At 40.9% G+C, this 21,985-nt stretch overlaps 1 protein-coding gene across 1 annotated transcript in view; it reads right to left on the bottom strand.

The window, feature by feature from the left end:
• GTF2F2 (general transcription factor IIF subunit 2) overlaps window positions 1-17,901 on the bottom strand; it is a 157,835-nt gene extending 139,934 nt beyond the window's left edge. Inside the window, exons 1-2 of the mRNA XM_077778771.1 lie at window positions 17,687-17,901; window positions 3,668-3,741 (exon numbers count right to left, since the gene is read on the bottom strand). Coding sequence (XP_077634897.1) covers window positions 3,668-3,741; window positions 17,687-17,752 — 140 coding nt within the window. The 5' untranslated portion in view covers window positions 17,753-17,901. The remainder of the gene's footprint in view (window positions 1-3,667; window positions 3,742-17,686) is intronic.
• Between the last annotated feature and the right edge of the window lie 4,084 nt (window positions 17,902-21,985).

Genomic DNA, 21,985 nt, shown 5'->3' with positions numbered 1-21,985 from the left:
TGCCTCTACGAATCAATACTTGATTATACATCTCCTAGCCTTACAAATATTTGATGATGGTTTCACCTGGTCTGCCTTAATCTTCTCTCAACAGACATAGTACTTTCATATATTCCTCACAGGACACTGAGTTTTTTTAGTTTTTCTCACTGTCCTAGTCTCACTCTACTAAAGGAACTTATTTGCCCATGTCTCTAAGTACAGCACTAAGAAGTGAACTTAATATTTGCACGATATGCTAACTGGCAAAGGAAAGAGTGCGATTATCCTCCCACTTCATCCTAAACAACAAACATCTATTAAGGGAGCCTTTTGTTTATAGCCACATAAGCCTGATGACTATTTAGCTTGAAATCAACTAAAATTCTGATAGCCTTGTCACACGTACTGCGAAGCCATTCCTCATCACCCTACACTTAATAGTAAATTTAGTAATTCAGTAAAAGGAATGAAAACTAAGTGAATTAACACCACAAACAAGACAGCCAGCCAGGAGGCCTACTATGGAACAAGCTATTTTTAAGCACTTCCATAGCAATGTTAGTAATTACTATAAAGCTGTTCTCCTCATTTAAAGGATCTAGACCTATAAGACAAGACTGATTGTATTTCATGTTAGGTAGAAGATCTGCCAGATCTTTCTGCTAATGTAAAAAATACATGCACACCTAATAACATTAAAGGCAAACCGTTTACTGTCAAGACCAGGACACTTAAGAGAGTGAAAGCTGGGACACTATTAATAACTGCACAGGGAAAACATATAAACTGGAACATTCCCAGCAAACCTGGGAGTATGGCCACCCTATGTTGGATGCAACTGTGTAAACGGTCTGCTTTAAATTAAGGAAGAAAAAGAGCTTGAAATTTTCTCCCCAGCAAAGGGTGATAAAGGATAAAGGAACTGCAACACACCCACTGTTGCTTATTTAGCTTGCTGCCTTTACTTCAGGATCAAAGCCCTTGCAGAGGGTTCCTGAGCCTCGGCTTTTATCCTATTTCCCAATAGAGTCCCTTCTTCCCCACACCAAAAAAAAAAAAAAAAAAAAGGAAAAAAAGAAGGAAAAAAAAAAAAATTTTAATTCATTTTACCTATTTTCTCCTCAACTGTNCTTTGGATTCTGTGTCTCCAACTCTCTCTGCCCCTCCCCTCTCTGCTTGTGCTCAGTCTTTCTCTGTCTCTCAAAAAAAAAAAAAAAAAAAAAAAGGAAAAGAAGAAGGAAAAAAGAAAAGATTTTACATTGCTCAACCAGGATATTTTCTTCTCACAGAGGTTCTGAGGAACACAATATTCATGGCAGAAAAAGGACAACGTTTGAGTTTACAAAGCATCTTTTTAAAAATTTTTTTAAAATGTTTTATTTATTTTTGAGAGAAAGACAACGTGAGCAGGGGAGGGTCAGAGAGAGAGGGAGACACAGAATCCGAAGGCAGGCTCCAGGCTCTGAGCTGTCAGCACAGAGCCCGACATGGGGCTTGAACCCACAAACCATGAGATCATGACCTGAGCCGAAGTCGGACACTTAACCGACTGAGCCACACAGGCCCCCCAAATTTACAAAGCATCTTAACAAACCATAAGCTATTTTGTCTAACAACACTCTATGGTGGTAAGGCATTATTATGCACATTTTACAAACAAAAAACTAAGGCTTTGAGACCTAAAGCCAAATAATTATCAATAGCCAGTTAAGACGAGGATCTGGGTCTTGAGCTCTAGTGTAGTTATTACATAAAACACGGTTCCCCCATTCAAATACATTTTTCCCATAGTCTGCCTTTCTTCAGTGACATTTATCACTGAGATTTTACCTTGATAGTGGCTCCCATTTTCAGTAAAGCCAATTATAAGAAATTCTGAAGTCCACAACTGAAAAAGTAATTATTTGCATTATAAGGGATTCCACGTTGAAAAAGAAAAAAGATCACCCCAGATTTCAATTAAAAGCATGCAAAGTCTGCATTCCCTTTTACTTTCAATAAAAGTATAACTCAAGAAAAAATATGATTTATCTACAACTTTCCAGAAATACGTTAATTTTCTAGTTATATATACAAATAAATGACAACTATGTCCATAGTATTCCAATGGATTCACAAAAAATACATGCAAAACAGGCAACTTTAGACATAAGGAACCTAAACTCAAAAGATTAAGTGGCCTGTACAGACTCACAGATAGTAAGTGACAGAGCCGGAAGGGAAACCTACTGGAGTTTTTTTACCATTCAAAGGCCTGAATTCAAGTCCAGTTCCATTATTAAATGTGTAACCATTTCTTGAGAAAATAAATTGTAACTTGTCCTTACCTAACTTGAGAAAGTTGGATATAAAATCATGCCTGTTTCCAATCAATATCTTGTTAAAACAAAATGAAGGGTTAAAAGATACAAAGATAAGTAAGAAAAAAAAAAGAAGAAGAACTAGAAAGAAAACCCTGGGGTCAAATAACAGTTAAGAGATTGAGAAGATCAGGAGAAGTCAGCAACAGACTGAGAAGGTACAGTCCCCTACGGAAGACAATCAAGAGAGTGGTGTCCCACAAGTGAAATGAAAAAAGTGTCTGAAGATAAGAATGATCACTATGTCAAAATTCTGTTGAAGGACAATTAAGGCTGACAGTTGATGCTCAGATTTAGGAATGTAGATGTGCTAGATTGCAAAAAAGGACTACAAATCCTTTGCAGTGACCCCCACCAGTCTATTGCTCTCCCCTTGAACCTGGGCTTGGCTATGAGTTGCATTCTCAGTAGGACTCTAGCAAACATGATATAAACACAGGTTTGCTAAGCGCTTGCACATTGAGACTTACCTCTTTTTTGCTACTAGAACTTTCACCATCATGTGAATGAGCATGCTACAGATAAATAACACATGGCCACTGCCCCAGCTGAGAGCAAGCCAACCACTAGACACATGAATGAGGTCCTTCTAGCCAGGAAAGCCAGGTCAGTCCCAAACAGAAATGTCCCAGAGAATTATAAGCAAATAATATGGTTTCCGTTTTAAGCCACTAAATTTTGGGGTGATTTGTAGTGAAGCAAAAGCTAACTGATAAAGAGACAGACTAGAGCTATTTCAACGGAGTAGTAAGCAGGAAAATCTGATTAAAGTTTAGTTACAAATGAATGAACAGGGTGGAATGCAAGGCCTCTGGCCGATACCAGCTGAGCTTTGAGAGGCTTCCCTTTTTAACAAGGTCATTTCATCAATCAGATGTTTACATTGTTTTCCTGGCTTTCCCTACCCTCTTCCAATACCTCTATAAATAGACATGGTGGCACCATGGCAGTCTTTCTAGTGAAGCACTTAACTGGGAGCCTCCAGTTATACCCAACCCAAGCATACCTATTCACAAGATGTAGAGAAGATGGAGGGATGAAGGAGCTACATACTCTGCTGCTTCACTGCCAGTAAGTTTTACCAATAAATCTGACTTTATATTTACACCTATCACGAGAGAGGGCTGTATGTGTGTGCATGCACGCATATCTATACACACGCACACAAATATACAAGTGCACCTAAACATCTCTCAACAATCCTTGATGTGCTTATTCTCATTTTCCAGGTAAATTCTCTATCTGAAAAAGAGCTATTACTTTTAAAAGCACTTACAAAAATTTCAAAAAACAGCTTTTTAAGATGTCAAAAATAAATAACTTACTTAGCAATCCGCAGTTTCCCAACTTCACCTCTTCCAGGGGCTTTAGCCCACTGCTGGGACAAATATTTAGGAACCTAAAAAAATAAATAAAACACGAATAAGATTATGTTTTAGATGTTAACAAACTTCTTAAACATGAAATGATATACTGATTCTATGTTACTTTCTGCCTGTAATAACTGATCATTAAGTATTACACTCTCATTATATTTTATCTATAAGGGATACTAAGAAATCATTTTAATTCTCCAAGAGCTTAAAGTCAGTCAAGCTGGTGACACAAAGCTAACACTAGTCAAATAACTTAACAAAACAAAATGCTAACTTATGTTCCCAAATAAGTACTCAAGTTCAGACACGAGAAAGGCCACCAGAAAATGTGTCTCACAGGAGCATAACACTCTAACATATTATTTAGAGATACCACCAAGTTCAAGATGAGATCAAAATTCAAGTTTTATTGTGTTTAAGAGTAGAACTCTGACCAACGATACAGGATCTGCTGAAATAAATTGTTAAATATGACAACTAACATTTATATAATATTTACTACTTTCCTGACATTGTTACAAGCATTTTCTATACATTTACACATTTAATCCTCACATCTCTATAAGATAGATACTGTTAATTACCCCTATTACACCGAGTATGAATCTGGGACATCCAGGGATTATATAATTTAGCCAAGGTTATATAATTAGTAAATGATGGAGTCAGGATTCAAACCCAGGCAGTCTGGATCCAGCATCTATTTGTAACTAGATATATATTTAGCTCCCAGGCACCTGGGTGGCACAGTTGGTTAAGTGTCCAACTCCTGGTTTTGGCTCAGGTCGCGATCTCCAGGTTTGTGAGTTTGAGCCCTGAATCAGGGCTGCGCTGACAGTACAGAACCTGCTTGGGAATCTGTCCCATCTTCTCTCTGCCCCTCCCACATGCACTTGCTCTCTCTCTCTCCCTCCCAAAATTAATAAATAAACATAACTTTTTAAAAAATGAAGGGTTTTAATTCCCAAAAAGGTTAACAGAATACATGCTGAATTGCTACTATTTCTCCTAAGAGGTAGTTTAAACTCTGGAATCAGTACACACCTTCAAGGTTAGCCTACTGTGAAGAATGAGATAGCACATGAAGCATAATACCTCACACAAAGGAAGTACTCAATGAATGTCAGGTGTCACTTTTATCTCCCCCAGTAATCTTGGAATGATAACAGGAATGTCAGTATATAATTGAGTCAGAGCTTCCAAAGCTTGAAAGGGAAAAAAAATTCTATTTAACAAAAGAAATTCTTCTTTTTGCAAGATTTCATTTGAAAAAGAACCACTTAACTATCAGTCAAACAAATTGCAGTGCTTTGTTTGGGTATACAGTAGGAAAAATTCAGGAACAAAAGGGTCAAAGGAAGATCCTAATGGTATTTATTCAATTATGTATGCATTATTTACACCCAAATTTATTGAACACTAACCTATTCCTTAATATAGTCCATAGGAGAAAGTTGGTGTCTTTTCTTCATCATATTCCAAGTTCCTGGTTCAAACGAGCCCTCTACATAGATAGATGCCATAAGATCTCCTCCCTGACAGTAACAGTGTCCCCTCCATAATCTGTATTTCAAGCAATCACTCTAATCAGTATCCTAACTTCCTGGCTCTCTCTTCAGTACTTCAACTCCAACAGTTCTTCCATCCCTCCAAATCACAGACTCTAACATCTTAACATGGTTCCTCAGCTGCCTATGTCTTGTCTTCGCTCCTTAATAGACTTATATTTCACAGACCATCATTACAATCATTCCCTTGCCACTATCTCCTCTATCATTCGGGCCGGCAGAAACTTAATCCTCACTAAAGCCAATCTATTCTGCCACTTATTTTATTGATTTGATTTGTATTACTTCTCCACACTGCACCTGAGCAGCTAGAGAAAACCTCAGAGTGATGCTAAATAGTTTCACTTGAAATATATGGCTACTAATATCAAGTAAGCTCTTCAAGATGCTTGGCAATTTAACTCCATCTGCCTAGTCAGTTCACTCTCCTACTGTAGATGAATCACAGGTTCTCTTCACTTCTCAAACCCACAAGACCTCTCCCTTTCTTCTCCCTCTGTGCTGATAATCTGACTTCCTCTTACAACTGGGAAAGAGAATCAAGAGGCTCTCTACATCTACCAGGTAGCCACAGCAGATGCTGAATTCCCCTCTAAAAACAATACATGAACAATGGCCAATCCCCCCACTTGTATACTGAATTTCTTCCCTTGTAGTCTAATCAAGGACATGTTTCCTTCAATTCTACCCTCTCTTTCCTCTCTCCTCTATTTAATCATCCCCCATCAGAATGATGATGATGATGACTTTAACACTAAAGTGCTTCTGTTATACCCAGATCGCAGTATCCTCACCGACCAGAGACCATCAGGGAGACCGAGTCACACATGCAAAGGCAAAGGGCTTTATTACAGGCTCGAGCTCGGGCTCACAGACTTCACCAGCACCGTGGATCCGTGCTGAGAGCCCCGAACAAGGGCAGAGTAGGGTTTTTACGGGGTTTGTGACGGGGGAGTTACAGAAGTTGTGGCAGGGGAACAGCGATCCAATCATAATTATTCAACATTATTGACAGCGGGCTTGACCATACACATTGTCTAGAGTATTCGTTACTGTTGGCGGGATCCAATTACAACATTTAGAGTACCTTTAAATTCAACCAGTCACAGAGCGAACCTAAGGTCTTGTTCGGCGACTAACGGGTTAACTTTAACATTAGGTAACAGGGTCCTATCTATAGTTTCTATCTCCAGGCCTCTCCCTTAGTAATGTGGAGGGTGGTCGCTGGCCTTTCCTGATTGGGTGTTGCAAGGGTGGTTTCTCCTGCCTTGGGCAATGTGTAACTGCCGGGTAGTTTCCGGGAAGCTGAAACTCAGGCCTTCTAGTTTAGAGTGGAAACTTAAATCCTGTCATGGAGTCAGTTTGGTTTAGATGTTTAGACTTGTGTCCTTACACTTCCCACATGTGGCAGGAACATTCTTAAGATGTTCCCCAATGATTCTCACTTCCTGATCTTCAACCCTTGTGTAATCACCTCTCCTTGAGGGGTAAGGGGTCCTATGACTTGCTTCTAATCAATACAATATAGCAAAGGTGATAGGATGTTACTCCCCTCCCCTTTGGCTAGGATACTTTTATTCTTTTATTTAATTAATTTTTTTTATTCTTTCATTTTTATCTTTTGACTACAAAATTTGTTCATGTCTATTTTTTTTTAATAGGCTCCACAGTTGGCATGGGACATGAACTCACAACCCTGAGATCAAGATTTACCCAGTGCACAACAAGTGCACTTCTTAATCCCCATCACCTATAACTCCCACTCATCTCCCTTTTGAGTAACCATCGGTTTATTCTCTATAGTTAAGGGTCTATTTCTTGGTTTGTCTCTCCCCCCATCCTTTGTTCATTTGTTTTGTTTCCTAATTCCACACAGGTCTGAAATCATATGGTATTTGTCTTTCTCTGATTTGCTTCACTTATTATTATACTCTCTAGCTCCACCTGTGTCATTCATTGCAAATGGCAAGATTTCATTATTTTTTATGGCTGAACTATAATCCACTGTACATATAAATACTACATTTTCTTTACCCATTCATCAATCAATAGACACTTGGGTTGCTTCCACATCTCGGCTGTTATAAATAATGCTGCCATAAGCATAGGGGTGCAGGTATCCCTCTGAATTAGTGTTTTTGTATTGTTTGGGTAAATACCCAGTAGCATGACTGCTGGGTCACAGGGTAGTTCTATTTTTAACTTTTTGAGAAACCTCCATCGTGTTTTGCAAAGTGGCCATTCCCACCAGCGGTGCAAAAGGGTTCCTTTTTCTCTACATGGGGTATCATACTTCCCTGTGATTAGGTTACATAAGATGGTGACTTCTATGTTGCTTCTCTTTGTTTTTATTTTTTTTAATGTTTTGCCTATTTCTGAGAGAGAGAGAGACAGACAGACAGAGAGTGTGAGCAGGGGAGGATCAGAGAGAGAGGGAGATTCAGAATCCGAAACAGGGTCCAGGCTCTGAACTAGCTGCCAGCACAGAGCCCGACACAGAGCTCGAACCCATGAACTGTGAGAGCATGACCTGAGCCAAAGTCAGACACTTAACCGACTGAGCCACCCAAGCGCCCCTCTCTTTGTTTTTTCAGTCTGCACACTTTGATTAAGTAAGTTACTATGTTGGGGAGGCCCAGATGGCAAAAAACTTAAGGAGCAGCTCCAGCCCACAGGCAGGTAGGAAACATAAACCCTCGGACCAGTAACTCTGAAGTATCTGAATTCTGCCAACCACAGAAACTTAGAAACAATCTCTCACAGTCACAACTTCAGATGAGAATCCAGTCCTGGCTGATACCCTGTCTGTAACCTGGGAGAAACTCTGAAGCAGGAGACCCAATTAAGCCATGCCATGACTCCTGACCCACAGAAACCATGAAATAATACATACATATGATTTTAAGTTTCTAACTCTGTGGTAATATAGCAACAGATAATAATGCATTAAATGACTAGCACTCTTCTAAATATTTTAAATATATTAACGACTTAATCTTTACACAATCCTACACACAATTTCCATTTTGCAAATGAGGAAACTGAGGCACAGGAAGATGAGCAAATTTGCTAATTTCAAGATCACACATCTAGTAAGAGCAGCGTCTATAATTCTTTCTATACACTGTCCCATTTTTCCGCCTCTCTTTTCAGCAAAGCTTTTGAAACCATTGTCTCTGCTGGCTGACTAAAGTTCCTCCTTTGCCACTGTTTTACTCTAGACAGGCTTTCCTCTCTACCACTCCATGGAAACTGATGACCCCATTAACCAAATATCTCCACACTGCCAAGTCAACGTTGAATCCTCCTCATCTTTAACACCGCTTAACATTATTTGAAAACTAATTGTTTCCTCCTCCTTCAAACACTTTCTTCACTTGGCTTCAAGTCACCACAATCTTCCTTGATTTTCCTCATACTTCTATGGCCTCTCTTTTTTGATGCCCAAATATCTAGATTCTTATCTTCTAGACCTTTCACCTTAAAAGGACTCTGGTTTCAGATCTCTCCTCTTCTCTACCCACACTCAACTATAATCCCATCCAGTCTTGTGAATTTATATACCAACTGTATAATGACAACTCCCAAATTTAGAGCATATCCAGACTCTCTCTCCAAATCCCAACTTCTGTATCTGCCTATTCAAACTCTCCATCTAAATATTCACTAGACATTTCAAACTTAAAATATCCATACCAGAACTCTAATTTCTCCATCGTAAACATGCTCCTCATGCAGTTTTCCATATCTCAGTAAAAGTCAGCTCCATTCTTCCAGATACTCGGGCTGAAACTTTGTGGAGTTACTCTGAATATCCCACAACCAACTGAATGACAGATCCAGTCAGCAACACCTTCAAATCATATTAGGACTCCAGACCCTTCTCACCAATTCCAGGATTACCATCCTAGTGCAAGCCACCATCACTTTTTGTATAATCATATTAGCCTCCTAAGTGATTTCCTACCTTTCACTCTTGTCCACATCTAGCTAATTCTCAATATAGCAGCCAGAGTCATCATCTTAGAACATTCAGATGATACTGTTCTCCTCAAAGCCTTTCAATTTATTTAATAGACATGTACATAGTGCTTACTACAAGCCAGGTACTTTTCTAATCACTTTACAAATGTTCCTTCACTTAATCCTCATAACAACTCTATTATTATCCCATCTTTGCAGATAAAGAAAATGAGACCAGTTATTATTTGCCAAGGTTCTCACAATTACTAGTGAGGCCAGGATTCTAACCTAGGCAGTCTAGCTCCATAATCACCATGCCACACTGCCAGCTCTATGGCTACTGCTCCCCACGTCATTCAGAGTAAAAAACCCTATAATATCTTACATGTTTCAGCCCCCTGCTAGCCCATGGCCTCATCTCCTTCTACTTTCTCTCACTCACTTAGCTCTAACCACACGGATCTGTGAACATTCCCAGCACCTCAAGTCTGAGGGCCTTTGAATTGCTGTTACCTCTGTCTGGAAAACTCTTCCCCCAGGTATCTGAAGGGCATGCCCCCATAATATCCTTTAGGTCTCTGATCACAGACCACCTTATCAGTGAGGTCCTTCCCCCACCCTATTTAAAATAGCATCCCCAGCTACTTTCTATACATTTTACCGTATTTCTTTTTCTGCTATACATGTTATTTGTTTACTGTCTATTCTCCCTCCCCATTAGAATGTAATCCGCAGAAGGCAGATATTTTGTCTGTTCACTGCCATATCCCTAGCAGCAAGAATAGCCTAGCACATATGGAGGAGCTGTTTTAATGACTAGATATTGAAGAAACATTAGCTAATGTTAATGTAAGAAAAATGACAGCAGTTAACAATGATGGCATTACTGGGATACATCGAGGATACAGAATTTAATTTTCATAAGCCTCACTGCATTCTCAGAGAGAAACCTTATTTCAGAGATCTACCTTAAAATAAGGGGGAAGGAAGAAAAACGCCAATAGTGGAGTACATCATTTTCCAGTCTGCCTCTGTCCCTTATTGCTGGTTTCCTTGAAATGCTATTAAGATAAAGAAAAGACAAGAATATTTTGGGACACTGGAACTCTTAAGGAGACCACACTTCTTTACTACATTAACCAGGTCAGAAGAGTCTCTGATCAAACTGATGAAGACAACAAATTAGACCACCAAACAACCAGAAGTTTTAAGTGTAGTATATATCACACACTAAAATAAACTGAAGCATCAAATTCAGGGGTGCCTGGGTGGCTTAGTCGGTTGAGCATCCAACTCTTGATTTTAGCTCAGGTCATGATCCCAGGGTTGCATTGAGCATGGAGCCTGCTTGAGATATTCTCTTTCTCTCTCCCTCTCCACCCTTCTGCCCCTCGCCCGTATACGCTCGCTCTCTTAAAGAAAAAAAAATCACTACAATAAATTATACCTATTACTAAGCAACTGACAACTTAAAAAAAAGAATATATTTCAGAAGTTAACTGATAAAAATAAGTTTGGAACTCATACTGCATCGTTATCATTATAATAAAATTATAAATTCTCAGGAAAGCCCACCAGCTTATTTAATTCAAAAGGTTGCCAAAATTCTATACCATTTCAATGAAAAACTGAATACAATGAAGATAGTATGTCAATCATATACATATAACTCAACACCAAGAGCTTATGGAAATGAGCTTCCCAGAAGTTCCAGCCCATTAGCATTAAGTCTGAAAAAAGCGAGGGAGATGGGGAAGAAAAACTAACTGATCCCAAGCCTTTAAAACCTTTTTTTTTGAAGGGCTGAAGTTTTAAAACATTTTAACTTTTTAATAAAATTGTATATATTTAAGGTATACAACATGATGATTTGATATACATAGTGAAATGGTGGTTACAGTCAAGCTAATTAACATATCATATCCTCACATAATTCTTTTTTATAAGAACACCTGAATTCTACTCTCTTGCACATTTCCCAAAACACTTGTCAACATGTCACTTGTGAGATATGTGTGTTTCCATCGTCTCCACATTCATTAAAGAAAATTAGATGGAGACAAGATAACAGGTACAAAAGGAAATGTTTTCTCAGTTTTCCAAAGATGCTGACAGAAAATGACTCACTTAAGCAATACTTCCTCAGGGAAATTTCCCTTGACCCCTTAAATTAGGTCAAATTCCTTTATTATCCACACTCACAGAACAGTATTCTGGGCTTCAGTGTTCTTATCTGTCTGTAACCGTTTTCATTAGGACTAATATTCAACTGATGTCTGTCGCCTGCAGTAGACTATAAACCCTAGTTCACAGAGCACGGGCCACACCACGTCTGTTCCTGCTCACCAAACATACTCGAAGCCTGCCATAATGACCAGTAATCAAAGCTCATGGGATGAATATACCCGCCCACCCGTTCAGTCCTGCAAGGCAGAGGAGGAAGGTCAACCATGACTTTGGAGCCGCGGTGCTAAGGTGACATGTATAAAGATTACTCCCGGAAGCTTCTTTGCCAACTTTGCTTCAGCAAATGTCTAGTTCTCCAACTACTAGTCTCCAAACCCTGTTTCTCCCAGAATACAAGCAAACTAGAGGCTGTAATGGACACTTTAAGTACAACCATTTCCCCATTTAGTACCGAAGGCCTTATCCTCCCAGCTATTGGGAGTGTGGCCACAAGAGAGCCCTTAGCTGTTAGCCCTCTTTCACACTGCCTTCACTGAAGAAAGGCCCTTTTGCCAAGTACATGCACTCTTCCTGGGACAAACCACATGCAATGATTGGTCGATATAGGGTATACCTCAACTCAGGACACCTGGAGGGCTCCCTGTGGAATCATCCTCAGCTTTCCTAGAGACTGCATCATACTCTGTGCCCAATCCTGTTTAAATCTTTTTCCTTCCACAGGTGATGATCTCAAGAACACTCCCTAGTAAACCTAATCATTTCAGAATCAGGTTCCCAGGAAATCCAACCTATGACAGGCAGCTTCCACTCCCATGTTTCTTGAAGATCACCATACAGAGCTGACAAGATCCAAGGTCATGGATATGAAATCCCCACATCACCTCTATTCCCCAGGGAGATAACTCATAAAAGAGACCTAAGCTGTATAAAAGACATTTCCTATCTTGGCATATAAACAGACCTAAATTTGTGTTTTTTAAGTTGATTTATTTATTTTGAGACAGAGAGTGCGCACACACATAGTGTGCATGGGGGAAGGGCAGAGAGGAAGGGAGTGAAAGAATCCCAAAGAGGCTCCGCGCACAGAGCCCTATTCAGGGTCCAATCTCTTAAACTGCTTCATTACCTGAGCATGAATCAAGAGCCAGGTGCTTAACCAACTGAGCCACCCAGGCACCCCAACTGATCTAAATTTAAATCACTATACCATGGTTAAGTAAAATAACCACCCTAAGCTTCAATTTCATCATCTGAAAAACATAGATAATGAGTATCTACTTCACAGGTTTGCTTCGTATAAAATACTGGGTATATATGAAAGGTAAGTTCCTTTTTCTCCTGCAAGGGTTATGGGTATCACCCATTCCAGTTTCATCTCTCTCCGGTATTTAGCTTTCTCTTTGGCCACAAACGTCCAATGTTTACCTATCTGTGAAAACACAGAAGCTGTACTTGGCTGTCACTGAAGTTGTTGAATGAAGGACATAATATTCACAGGGGATGATGTCCATCCCTTCTGTCCTGATCCTCTAAACATTAGTCAAAATGCCTAAGAGGAAGACTGCAGAAACACATCTTTTTCCTGGCTAGAAAGCTGTTACTTAGACTGACTGCAGCCCTTCTCAATACCTCCACTTGTTCTTCCCCAAGAAGAGGTAACATTTGTTATAATTCAGGCCTCGGTATGATATGCATTATTTACAAAAATCTCACCACTCCTAATAACCTTGCTAGCTTTATCTCCTCCTCTTCTCCATCATGTACCTTACCCTCCAGCCAACCATAACTAGAGATGATTTTTCCAGAAGTCTAAATATGGAAGCCAAACAACAACTATGCTAAAATATTTTTAAACATCGGCAATTTTTATTTCTTTATTTTTAATTTTTTTAATGTTTTTAGTTATTTGAGAGAGAGAGAGAGAGAGAGAGCACAAGAGGGTCAGAGAGACAGGGAGATAGAGAATCTGAAGCAGGCTCCAGGCTCTGAGCTGTCAGCACAGAGCCCGACGCGGGGCTTGAACCCACGAACTGTGAGATCATGACCTAAGCCGAAGCTGGACGCCTAACCGACTGACCCACCCAGGAGCCCCATCATCCGACAATTTTTAAATCATGATTTGGAGTAAGGTGTGTAGTAGTGGTGTGACCAGTAGGCAACCTTAACAGCAGCACAGACTGGGCAACAGACACAGGGTAATGCAAACTACAAAGGACTAGCTCCCCTGACAAGGTAAAAACTGTGACTTTACATTTTAGCAGATGACATCCATCATAAAGTTAAATCCACTCACGTCTATTACCTGTCAAAACTCATTTGGATCATCAGTCTCTTGATTTTCAAAACCCCAGAAAGGGCATTTCATTAAGCCAGAACAGTACAGGTAATGGATATTCTGGGACAGATTCTACTTCATTTGCTTTTTCCTGAACACTCTAGTTCTCCCCAGCCCTATTGGGAAGTTTTTCTAGCTGATCAATTCCATAAGCTCTTCTTAAATGTAACCTTCCCATGAAGTCTTCCCTGTTCCAGCCAGAAAAACAACTATTTTCCTGCTCTAAACTCTCAGAGATCTTACTTGTATATACCCTACTGTATTTATCCTGTTTTATGCCTTTGTAGTGATAGAATTAATATGTACAAGATGGCCCATAAACTTTGAGATACTCTAGAAAGAATTAAGTTTATTTATTGAGAGAGAGAGAGACAGAGAGGGAGAAAATGAGTGGAGAAGGGTCAGGGAGAGAATCCCAAGTAGGCTCTGCGTTGTCAGTGCAGAGCCTGATGACACAAGGCTCAATCTCATGACCATGAGATCATGACCTGAGCCAAAATGACCTGATCTCATGGTTCGTGGGTTCGATTCCTGCAATGGGCTCTATACTGACTGTTTAGAGCCTGAAGTCCCTTTCGGATTCTGTGTCTCCCTCTCTCTCTGCCCCTCCCCCACTCACACTCTCTGTTTCTCAAAAATAAATAAATGTTAAAAAAAAAAAGCATTAAAAAAAAAAAGAGTCAGATGTCTAACCAAATTGGTATATAACTCTATTCACAAATTCTGACTGGATAAAAACAAAGACACACTTTCTAAGTAATATATTTTAATATCACACAAGGAAAGCTGAAAATGAAAGTGACCATTACAATTTGATGTATTCACATAATTTATTCCTATAATCCAGAGATGAAAATCCAAGAATGCTCAAGTATGGGCATGAAAATCACACTGGATACTGAGGCCGGTGCAAATGGAACAAGTTCAAAATACTGAGAGCTGTGCAAATCAAACCCCATTGTCTACTGGATCTCCTTTAATGGAGCAGAAATAAAAGTCAAAGGGGGAGCCTGAGTAGCTGCAGCTGGCTAAGCATCTGACTCTTGATTTCGGCTCAGGTTGGGATCTCACAATTCACAAGTTTGAGCCCCACTGCAGACTCTGCACTGGCAGTGTAGAGCCTGGTCAAGATTTTCTGTCTCCCTCTTTCTTTGCCTCTCCCCTGCTTGGTTTCTATATCTCTCTCTCAAAATAAATAAATAAATGAATATTTTTTAAAAGCTGTCAAAGAGGGTCGCCTGGGTGGCTCTGTTGCTTAAGCGTCCAACTTCCGTTCAGGTCATGATCTCACAGTTTGTGGATTCAAGCCCTGCGTCGGGCTCTTGCTGACAGCTAGCTCAGAGCCTGGAGTCTGCTTCAGATTCTATGTCTCCCTCCCTGTCTGACCCTCCCCTGGTCACACACTCTCTCAGAAATAAAATAAAAACATTAAAAAAAAATAAAGTTGTCAAAGAAAGAACATGAGCAAACTTTAGAGCAGAAAGCATTTGCTAGCAATTCTCATCATCTTTCAGAGATAAACTTGTAAAGGACAAGAACTGGCAAGAAAGTCCTCTCACATCCTGGAAAGATCTATGTACAAGCTTGTTATTTTCTTTAATATGTAAGATTAGAAAAAGAAGATATACTGCACGCAAAGTTGACAGGAAGAAACTGTGATACTGCAAACAATAAGTAATCCAACAACTACCTTTACAAATCAAGAACAGGGGCATCTGGGTGGCTCAGTGGATTGAAAGCTCAGCTTTGGCTCAGATCATGACTTTGCAGTTTGTGAATTTGAGCCCCACATGGGGCTCTGTGCTGACAGCTCAGAGCCTGGAGCCTGCTTTGGATTCTGTGTCTCCCTCTCTCTCTGCCCCTCCCCAGCTCATGCTCTACCTTTCTGTCTCTCAAAAATAAATAAACATTTAAAACAATTAAATGAGAGAACACTTAAAATTTTTTTAAATTTCATTTTAGATTGTATTCTTTCACATTCTCATTTGACTAAACCCCAACAATTTTTACTGAAAATGTTTCTCTAACTCCTCAGACTTATCACATACCACTGATGCTGTGATAATTTTTTTTTTAATTTTGACTCTGCTTATCTTCCTCTCAAGCTTTCACCGCACCTGTCCCCCTGAATTATTTGCATCCCTGCCCTACTCAAAACCCTCCAAAAGGTTCCTCACTTCCTATAGACTAAAGTTAAGACATCCCTATTTCACAGTAGGATAATATGAGTATATGGTCCCAAACATTTTTTACACAAACCCTCTGGTCTAGGCATAATAATCTCCTTTGTTTTACAGGACACACCATGTTAACAAGCATTTTCAGCCTTGCACTTCTGTTCCACTCTCCATAATACACTATGCTAATCCTCAGTCCACCCATCCAAATCATGTAAGGCAAACAATATTCACTGAGCATTTACTTTGTTCCAAGAACTAATGCATCATCTCAAGTTCCAGTATTTTTTCAAGCTCTTTCAATCTGCAAGAGATCTCCTCCTAAACGATTCTTCTCCATTGGACGTACAGTAGGAGAAATTTACCCCAGCCTTTTAGGTCATACCGATAAAGCTGTGAGAAATTAAACGAGCACCAAAGAGTAAAGCTAGAGTTGAGAAGTAAAAAATAAGAGACCATCCATTCATTCATTCCAAATCTGTTGAGCAATTACATGTGCGAAACACAATTCTGGTTGAGACAGGAAAGGATTCCATTTTCATGGAATGTGACTGAGGGAGTGAACACATGAATACACAATCACTTTACACTGTGACAAGTGCTTTGAGAAATATAATACAGGTCTGACATGCTAACAACTGATCATAAGGAAGCTGTTTTATTAGAGAGGTGGACAGGAAGCGCCTCTCAGAGTTAACTGATGAAAACTCAGCCATGTGACAAAACTTAAAAAAAAAAAGTCAACAAACCAAAGGTCCTACACTTCAAAGAGCATCATTATCACATTTTGAACATACATATGTCTCATAAAACTCCCCTAAAAGACAACACTCCTCAGTACAAAAAAAGTAAAGCTAAAGAAATAAACTTTAAAAATTTGGAGGGCGCTTAGGTGCCTCAGTCGGTTAAGCGCCGGACTCTTGATTTTGGATCAGGTCATGATCTCACGGTTCCTGAGTTCCAGCCCTACCACCGACTCTGCGCTTGACAGCCCCTCCCCTGCTTGGGATTCTTTGTCTCTCACTTTCTCTGACCCTCCCCTGCTTACGCGCGCGCTCTAGCCCTCTCAAAATAAATTTAAAAAAAAAAGAAAGAAAGAAAAGAAAAGAAAAAAGGAAAGCACAAACACTGTGCTCACTCGGGGCTAAGCAAGACTGCTATCTTTACAAAAAAAACAAAACAAAAACAAAACACGTATTGACGGTAGTGCTCTAAAAGAACACTCCAATTCAATGCCCTCTCCTTCCGGGAGTTCAGAGCTCTCTCAGCTCTCCTGAGAACTCCAATAAGGGCCATCAATCTAAAAGAACACATTAAGGGCCAACGGGGACCCGTTCTACTTTCTGGCCGAGAAAACGGTACAGAAGCTTTCACTCAACTTCTTTACACAGACTAGGACTAAAATCACTTTCACCCAAAGATACAGAAATTCTTCAGTCTGGGGTAAAATACACCACTCAAGTCGGAGAACACCAGGACAGGACCCCATAAAAACTAGATGGTGGGAAAAGGAATCCGTTCCAGGCAGGTTCGCACTCGTGACTACCTCAAAGACACTGAAAGTCCCTCAACTTAATTTCCCCGTCTGCAAACTAGCACGACTCCTGCCTCCGAAGATATGTGTAGCTCTAACGAGACAGCTGTACAGAACTTTAAAAGGCGCACGGAGTGGGACAGTCTCAAGTCATTTAAACTACTTAAACTAGGTGGAGCGCAAGCCGGAGCCGCGCGAACACACCTTGACGAGCCACACGCCGGTGTTCTGTTTGGCGCCGGTCAAATCGAGTTCCCCACGTTCGGCCATGGGTCTGCTGACGGTAAAGGCGAACGGACCAGAGCAGCGGTCCGGGAGGCTGGAGTCGTGACCGGAGAACTCGGTATGCCGCGACCAGAGACTGACTGTGAAGCCGAGTCCACCCGCCAGGATATTGGGAATCCCCGGAAAGAGAAACACGCCGCTGGGAGGCGGGAACTGCGCCTGCGCACTGCCACCACTAATACGGCGCGCTGGTGTGGACAAACTTCCTGGTTAAGGCACCTTCTTGAGTGGGCGTGGTTTTTGTAGCCGGTGGTGTCTGAGTGATTAAGACCCTGGGTGGGATGAGACAAAATGTCCGCAATACATTTCAAGACCAGGTCAGCATAAGTGAAAAAAGCATCAAAACAGAAAAATGGGGTTCAAAGAGACAAAGGCTGTAAATTTATGTCCAACCCTGGCCAAGGGAAAATAAACATTTTTGGAGGACAGGGTCGGAGTAACAAAAAGAATGAGTTAATTAGGACACGTGGGCACTGCGATTGGACTGTGTAGCCCAGGGGTCACTGAAAACATTATTTGTAGACCCGAAAAAAAAATAATAAGAGTGTCTCAACTGAGAAGCTACCCTGAGCACTTCCAATTGAACAAGCAGAGAGCACCCCTAATTTTAGACTTCAAAACCCAGAGTCCATATAATTAGGTCAATTACAGTAGACGCTTAAGACAAACCCGATTGTTAAATACCAGGGTTTAAATAGTTTCCTTTCTTGCCTCTAGCATAAAATTCGATCCTCTTTACAAAGTCCCTCGTAATTTGATCCCTGCTACTCAATCTATCACACATCCAACCAGCATGCAACTATTAGGCCTCCCAAACAGGTCAGGATCTTCTTCCTCAATTATTTCAGAGCCTCTGCACACTGGATGCCCTTTACTCACAGTTAGATGCCCCATTCTTCCCTTACCCTCATTCTCACCAGTGTCCTCTGATTGGCAAACTCCTACGTGGGTTTCAAGACTTATGGAAATGTCACTTCCTATGAAACCTTTTATTAACTTCCCCAGAGGAAGTTGGTTTTTCTTCACATCACAGTGTGATACTTATCACCCTGTACTATGATATACATGTTTACATGCTGCCTTTTGCTTTCTAGACTATGAACTCCTCCTAGGTGGAAATAATGTTTTATTCATTTTATATCCACAACAGCTAGCACAGTGCCTGACACATTGTCAGATTTCAATAGGCTTTAGCTGAATGAACATTTGCTGAAAGAGAAAACAAACAGTAAAACATTGTAAGAATGGCAAGTAATATACTGAATCATGCATCAGAGCCATGCACAACTGAGGGAATTCTATGTCTGTGCAGCATAGAGCCAGGAAAAGTTATCAAGTTTCTGCGATCAGCTGGGAAAACTAATAGGAAAGATGGGAGACCAGGCATGGATTGAAAAGGAGGGTTACATTCTTGTGTCACAGCTTACAAAAGGTCTTAAAACATAAAGGGTCAAGGGGGTCAAGGGGTGCCTGGGTAGCTCAGTTGGTTAAGTGTCTAGCTTTGGCTCAAGTCATGATCTTGCGATTTGTGAGTGCAAGCCCCATGTTGGGCTCTGTGCTGACAGCTTGGAGCCTGGAGTCTGCTTCAGATTCTGTGTCTTCCTCTCTCTACCCTCTCCCACTGACACTCTCTGTCTCTGTCTCTCTCAAAGTAATAAATAAATATTAAAAAAAATTTTTTTAGCTTTGATCTTGATCAAACAGAAGAAATAGATTAAAATATGAGACCATGAGAAAATGGAGCCTGGAACACCCTAGTAATGAATGAACTTAAAAGGATTAAGACCTTGATCTATGGGTCACAGGAAGACTTAATATGAGTGTGTGTGTGTTTGTGTGTACAGGGAATGAGAGAGAACAAATGGGTAAAGAAGAAATGGCTAGATAAGAAAGAAAAAAGTGCAGTAATTTGAAATGATTACATAGGGTGGAAACACCTAGATGGCTCAGTCAGTAGGGCATGCAACTCTTGATCTCTGGGTTGTGAGCTCAAGCCCCAGGTTGGGTGTAGAGCTAAACAAACAAACAAACAAGGAAGTGATTACATAGGGAAGAATTAAAAAACTAGCACCCCATCCTTATACAGTGTTGAATAAGAAATAAACTTCTTTTTAAGTTTATGTATTTATTTTGAGAGAGAGAGGGAGAGGCAGAGAGAGAGGGAGACAGAGGATCCCAAACAGGCTCCACACTGTCAGTGCAGAGCCTTATGGGAGGCTCAATCCTACCAGATGTGAAATCATAACCTGAGCCAAAATCAAGAGTTAGACACTTAACCGACTGAACCACCCAGGGCCCCCAAGGATTAAACTTTCATATATTTCCTTTTCAAATTCCCAGCTTGAAGGGATGTTTATGAACTGTGAGAGAAAAGGAGGATATGGGCTCTGTTGTTGCCAGGTGGACTGGGGAGATCACCATGTCCTGAGGCCTCCCTGCCAGCCTGTCCCTGGGATGTTGCTGGATGCTCTTAGTCTCTTTGCAAGAAAGAAATCAAGGCCAGACCAGAAACAATAGTTGAGCTGTGCAAATGAAGAGTTGATTGAGAGTCCAGGGGCACCTTCTGGGGCTCAGTTGGCTAAGCGTCCAACTCTTGATTTGAGCTCAGGTCATGATCTCAGGTTTCATGAGATCAAACCCCAAGTCAAGCTCTTTGCCAACAAGGAGTCTGCTTGGCATCCTCTCTCTCCCTTTCTCACTACCTCTCCCCCTCTAATGACCTCACTCTCTCAAAATAAATAAGTAAACTTAAAAAAATAAATAAAGTGAGGGTCCACTCTCGAGATGTGAGAGCAGGGGAGTTCAAGGGAGAGCTGTGTGCCTTGGGGTGTGGGTCTCTATCGTTTATTGACAGTTGTTAACGAGGGAATGGAATATTATTTGGTGACAGGACTTCTTTGGAAGCAGAGTTTCGCACCTTTTCCCCGTTTCTTGATTAGGGTCTCTGGTCTTCCTCCCCTCAGGCCTGTCTGGTTTGATCCAGCTTACTGTGGCTTTGTTTTTATTTTAATGTTTATTTATTTATTTTAGAGGGAGAGAGAGAGAAAGAGAGAGAGCATGCATGCACAAGAGCGTGCACCAATGGGGGAGAGGCAGAGAAAGAGAGAGAGAGAGAGAGAGAGAGAGAGAGAGAATCCCAAGCAGGCTCTGAGCTGTCAGCACAGAACCTGACACTGGGCTCAAACTCACAAACCGTGAGATTATGACCTGAGCTGAAATCAAGGATCAGATGCTTAACTGACTCAGCCACCCAGGGGCCCCTGTGATATTGTTGTAGAGAATGATGTCTGTCATAAAAGGTATCTGATTTTCATGATAATTTACCTGACTGCCCCTTTGCTGGCCTCCAGCCATCCTGTTAGAATCTAACCAACTGCCTCTAATATTGTGACCCAGAATCACAGATTCACTGTGGTGACCAGCAGGGTATTAGATATCACAGTGAGATTTTTCACCCTCCTGAGGGCCCATTATATGCCAGACAGCAATAATTTTGGCCTCATCGAACTTTGTGTTCCTTCCGTCATGATCCCACACCCTTAATATCCACTCTCCAACACACATGTGCCCTGGATTTCTACTTGTACAAAATTAGTAGTTTGGGGTTCCTGGGTGGCTCAGTAGGCTACGGCTAGCTTTGGCTCAGGTCATGATCTTGCAGTTCGTGAGTTCAAGCCCCATGTCGGGCTCTGTGCCGACCACTCAAAGTCTGGAGCCTGCTTCAGATTCTGTGTCTCCCTCTCTCTCTGCCCCTCCCCTGCTCACTGCTAACGCTTTCTATCTCTCTCTCTCTCTCCCTCTCTCTCTCAAAAATAAAATAAACATTAAAAAAAACTTAAGTGGTTCTTTTGAAGTATAGTGCACGTCCTCCTAGGTCACATTTTGTTCCTCACCCTTGGGGTCTTTTCAAACTTAAGTCTAGTTATAGGTCTAGGAGAAAAGAGAGGTGGTGAGTGGTGGGTCCTGAGGAGAATTAGGATTGTTGAGCAAGACAACTGCCTTACGCAAAGCTATTAAACTTTCTTCCTTAGTATTCTCAGAGGAGGTTAGGGAATGCAGGGCTTTCTACCACTCGAGGTCGGGGGGCTGCTTCTACAGGAGGGTGGGAAGGCCACTTCTACTGACAAAGAAGATTCAGCAGAATTTAGGGCTTCAACGTTCCCAGCTTCATCAGGGTCTTCCCACGCATCCCCATTCCAACATACAGGATTTCATTTT

The sequence above is a fragment of the Crocuta crocuta genome, unplaced genomic scaffold (assembly GCF_008692635.1).
Source record: "Crocuta crocuta isolate KB4526 unplaced genomic scaffold, BGI_CrCroc_1.0 scaffold586, whole genome shotgun sequence".
NCBI lineage: Eukaryota > Metazoa > Chordata > Mammalia > Carnivora > Hyaenidae > Crocuta > Crocuta crocuta.
This window is presented reverse-complemented; position numbering and strand designations above follow the sequence as displayed.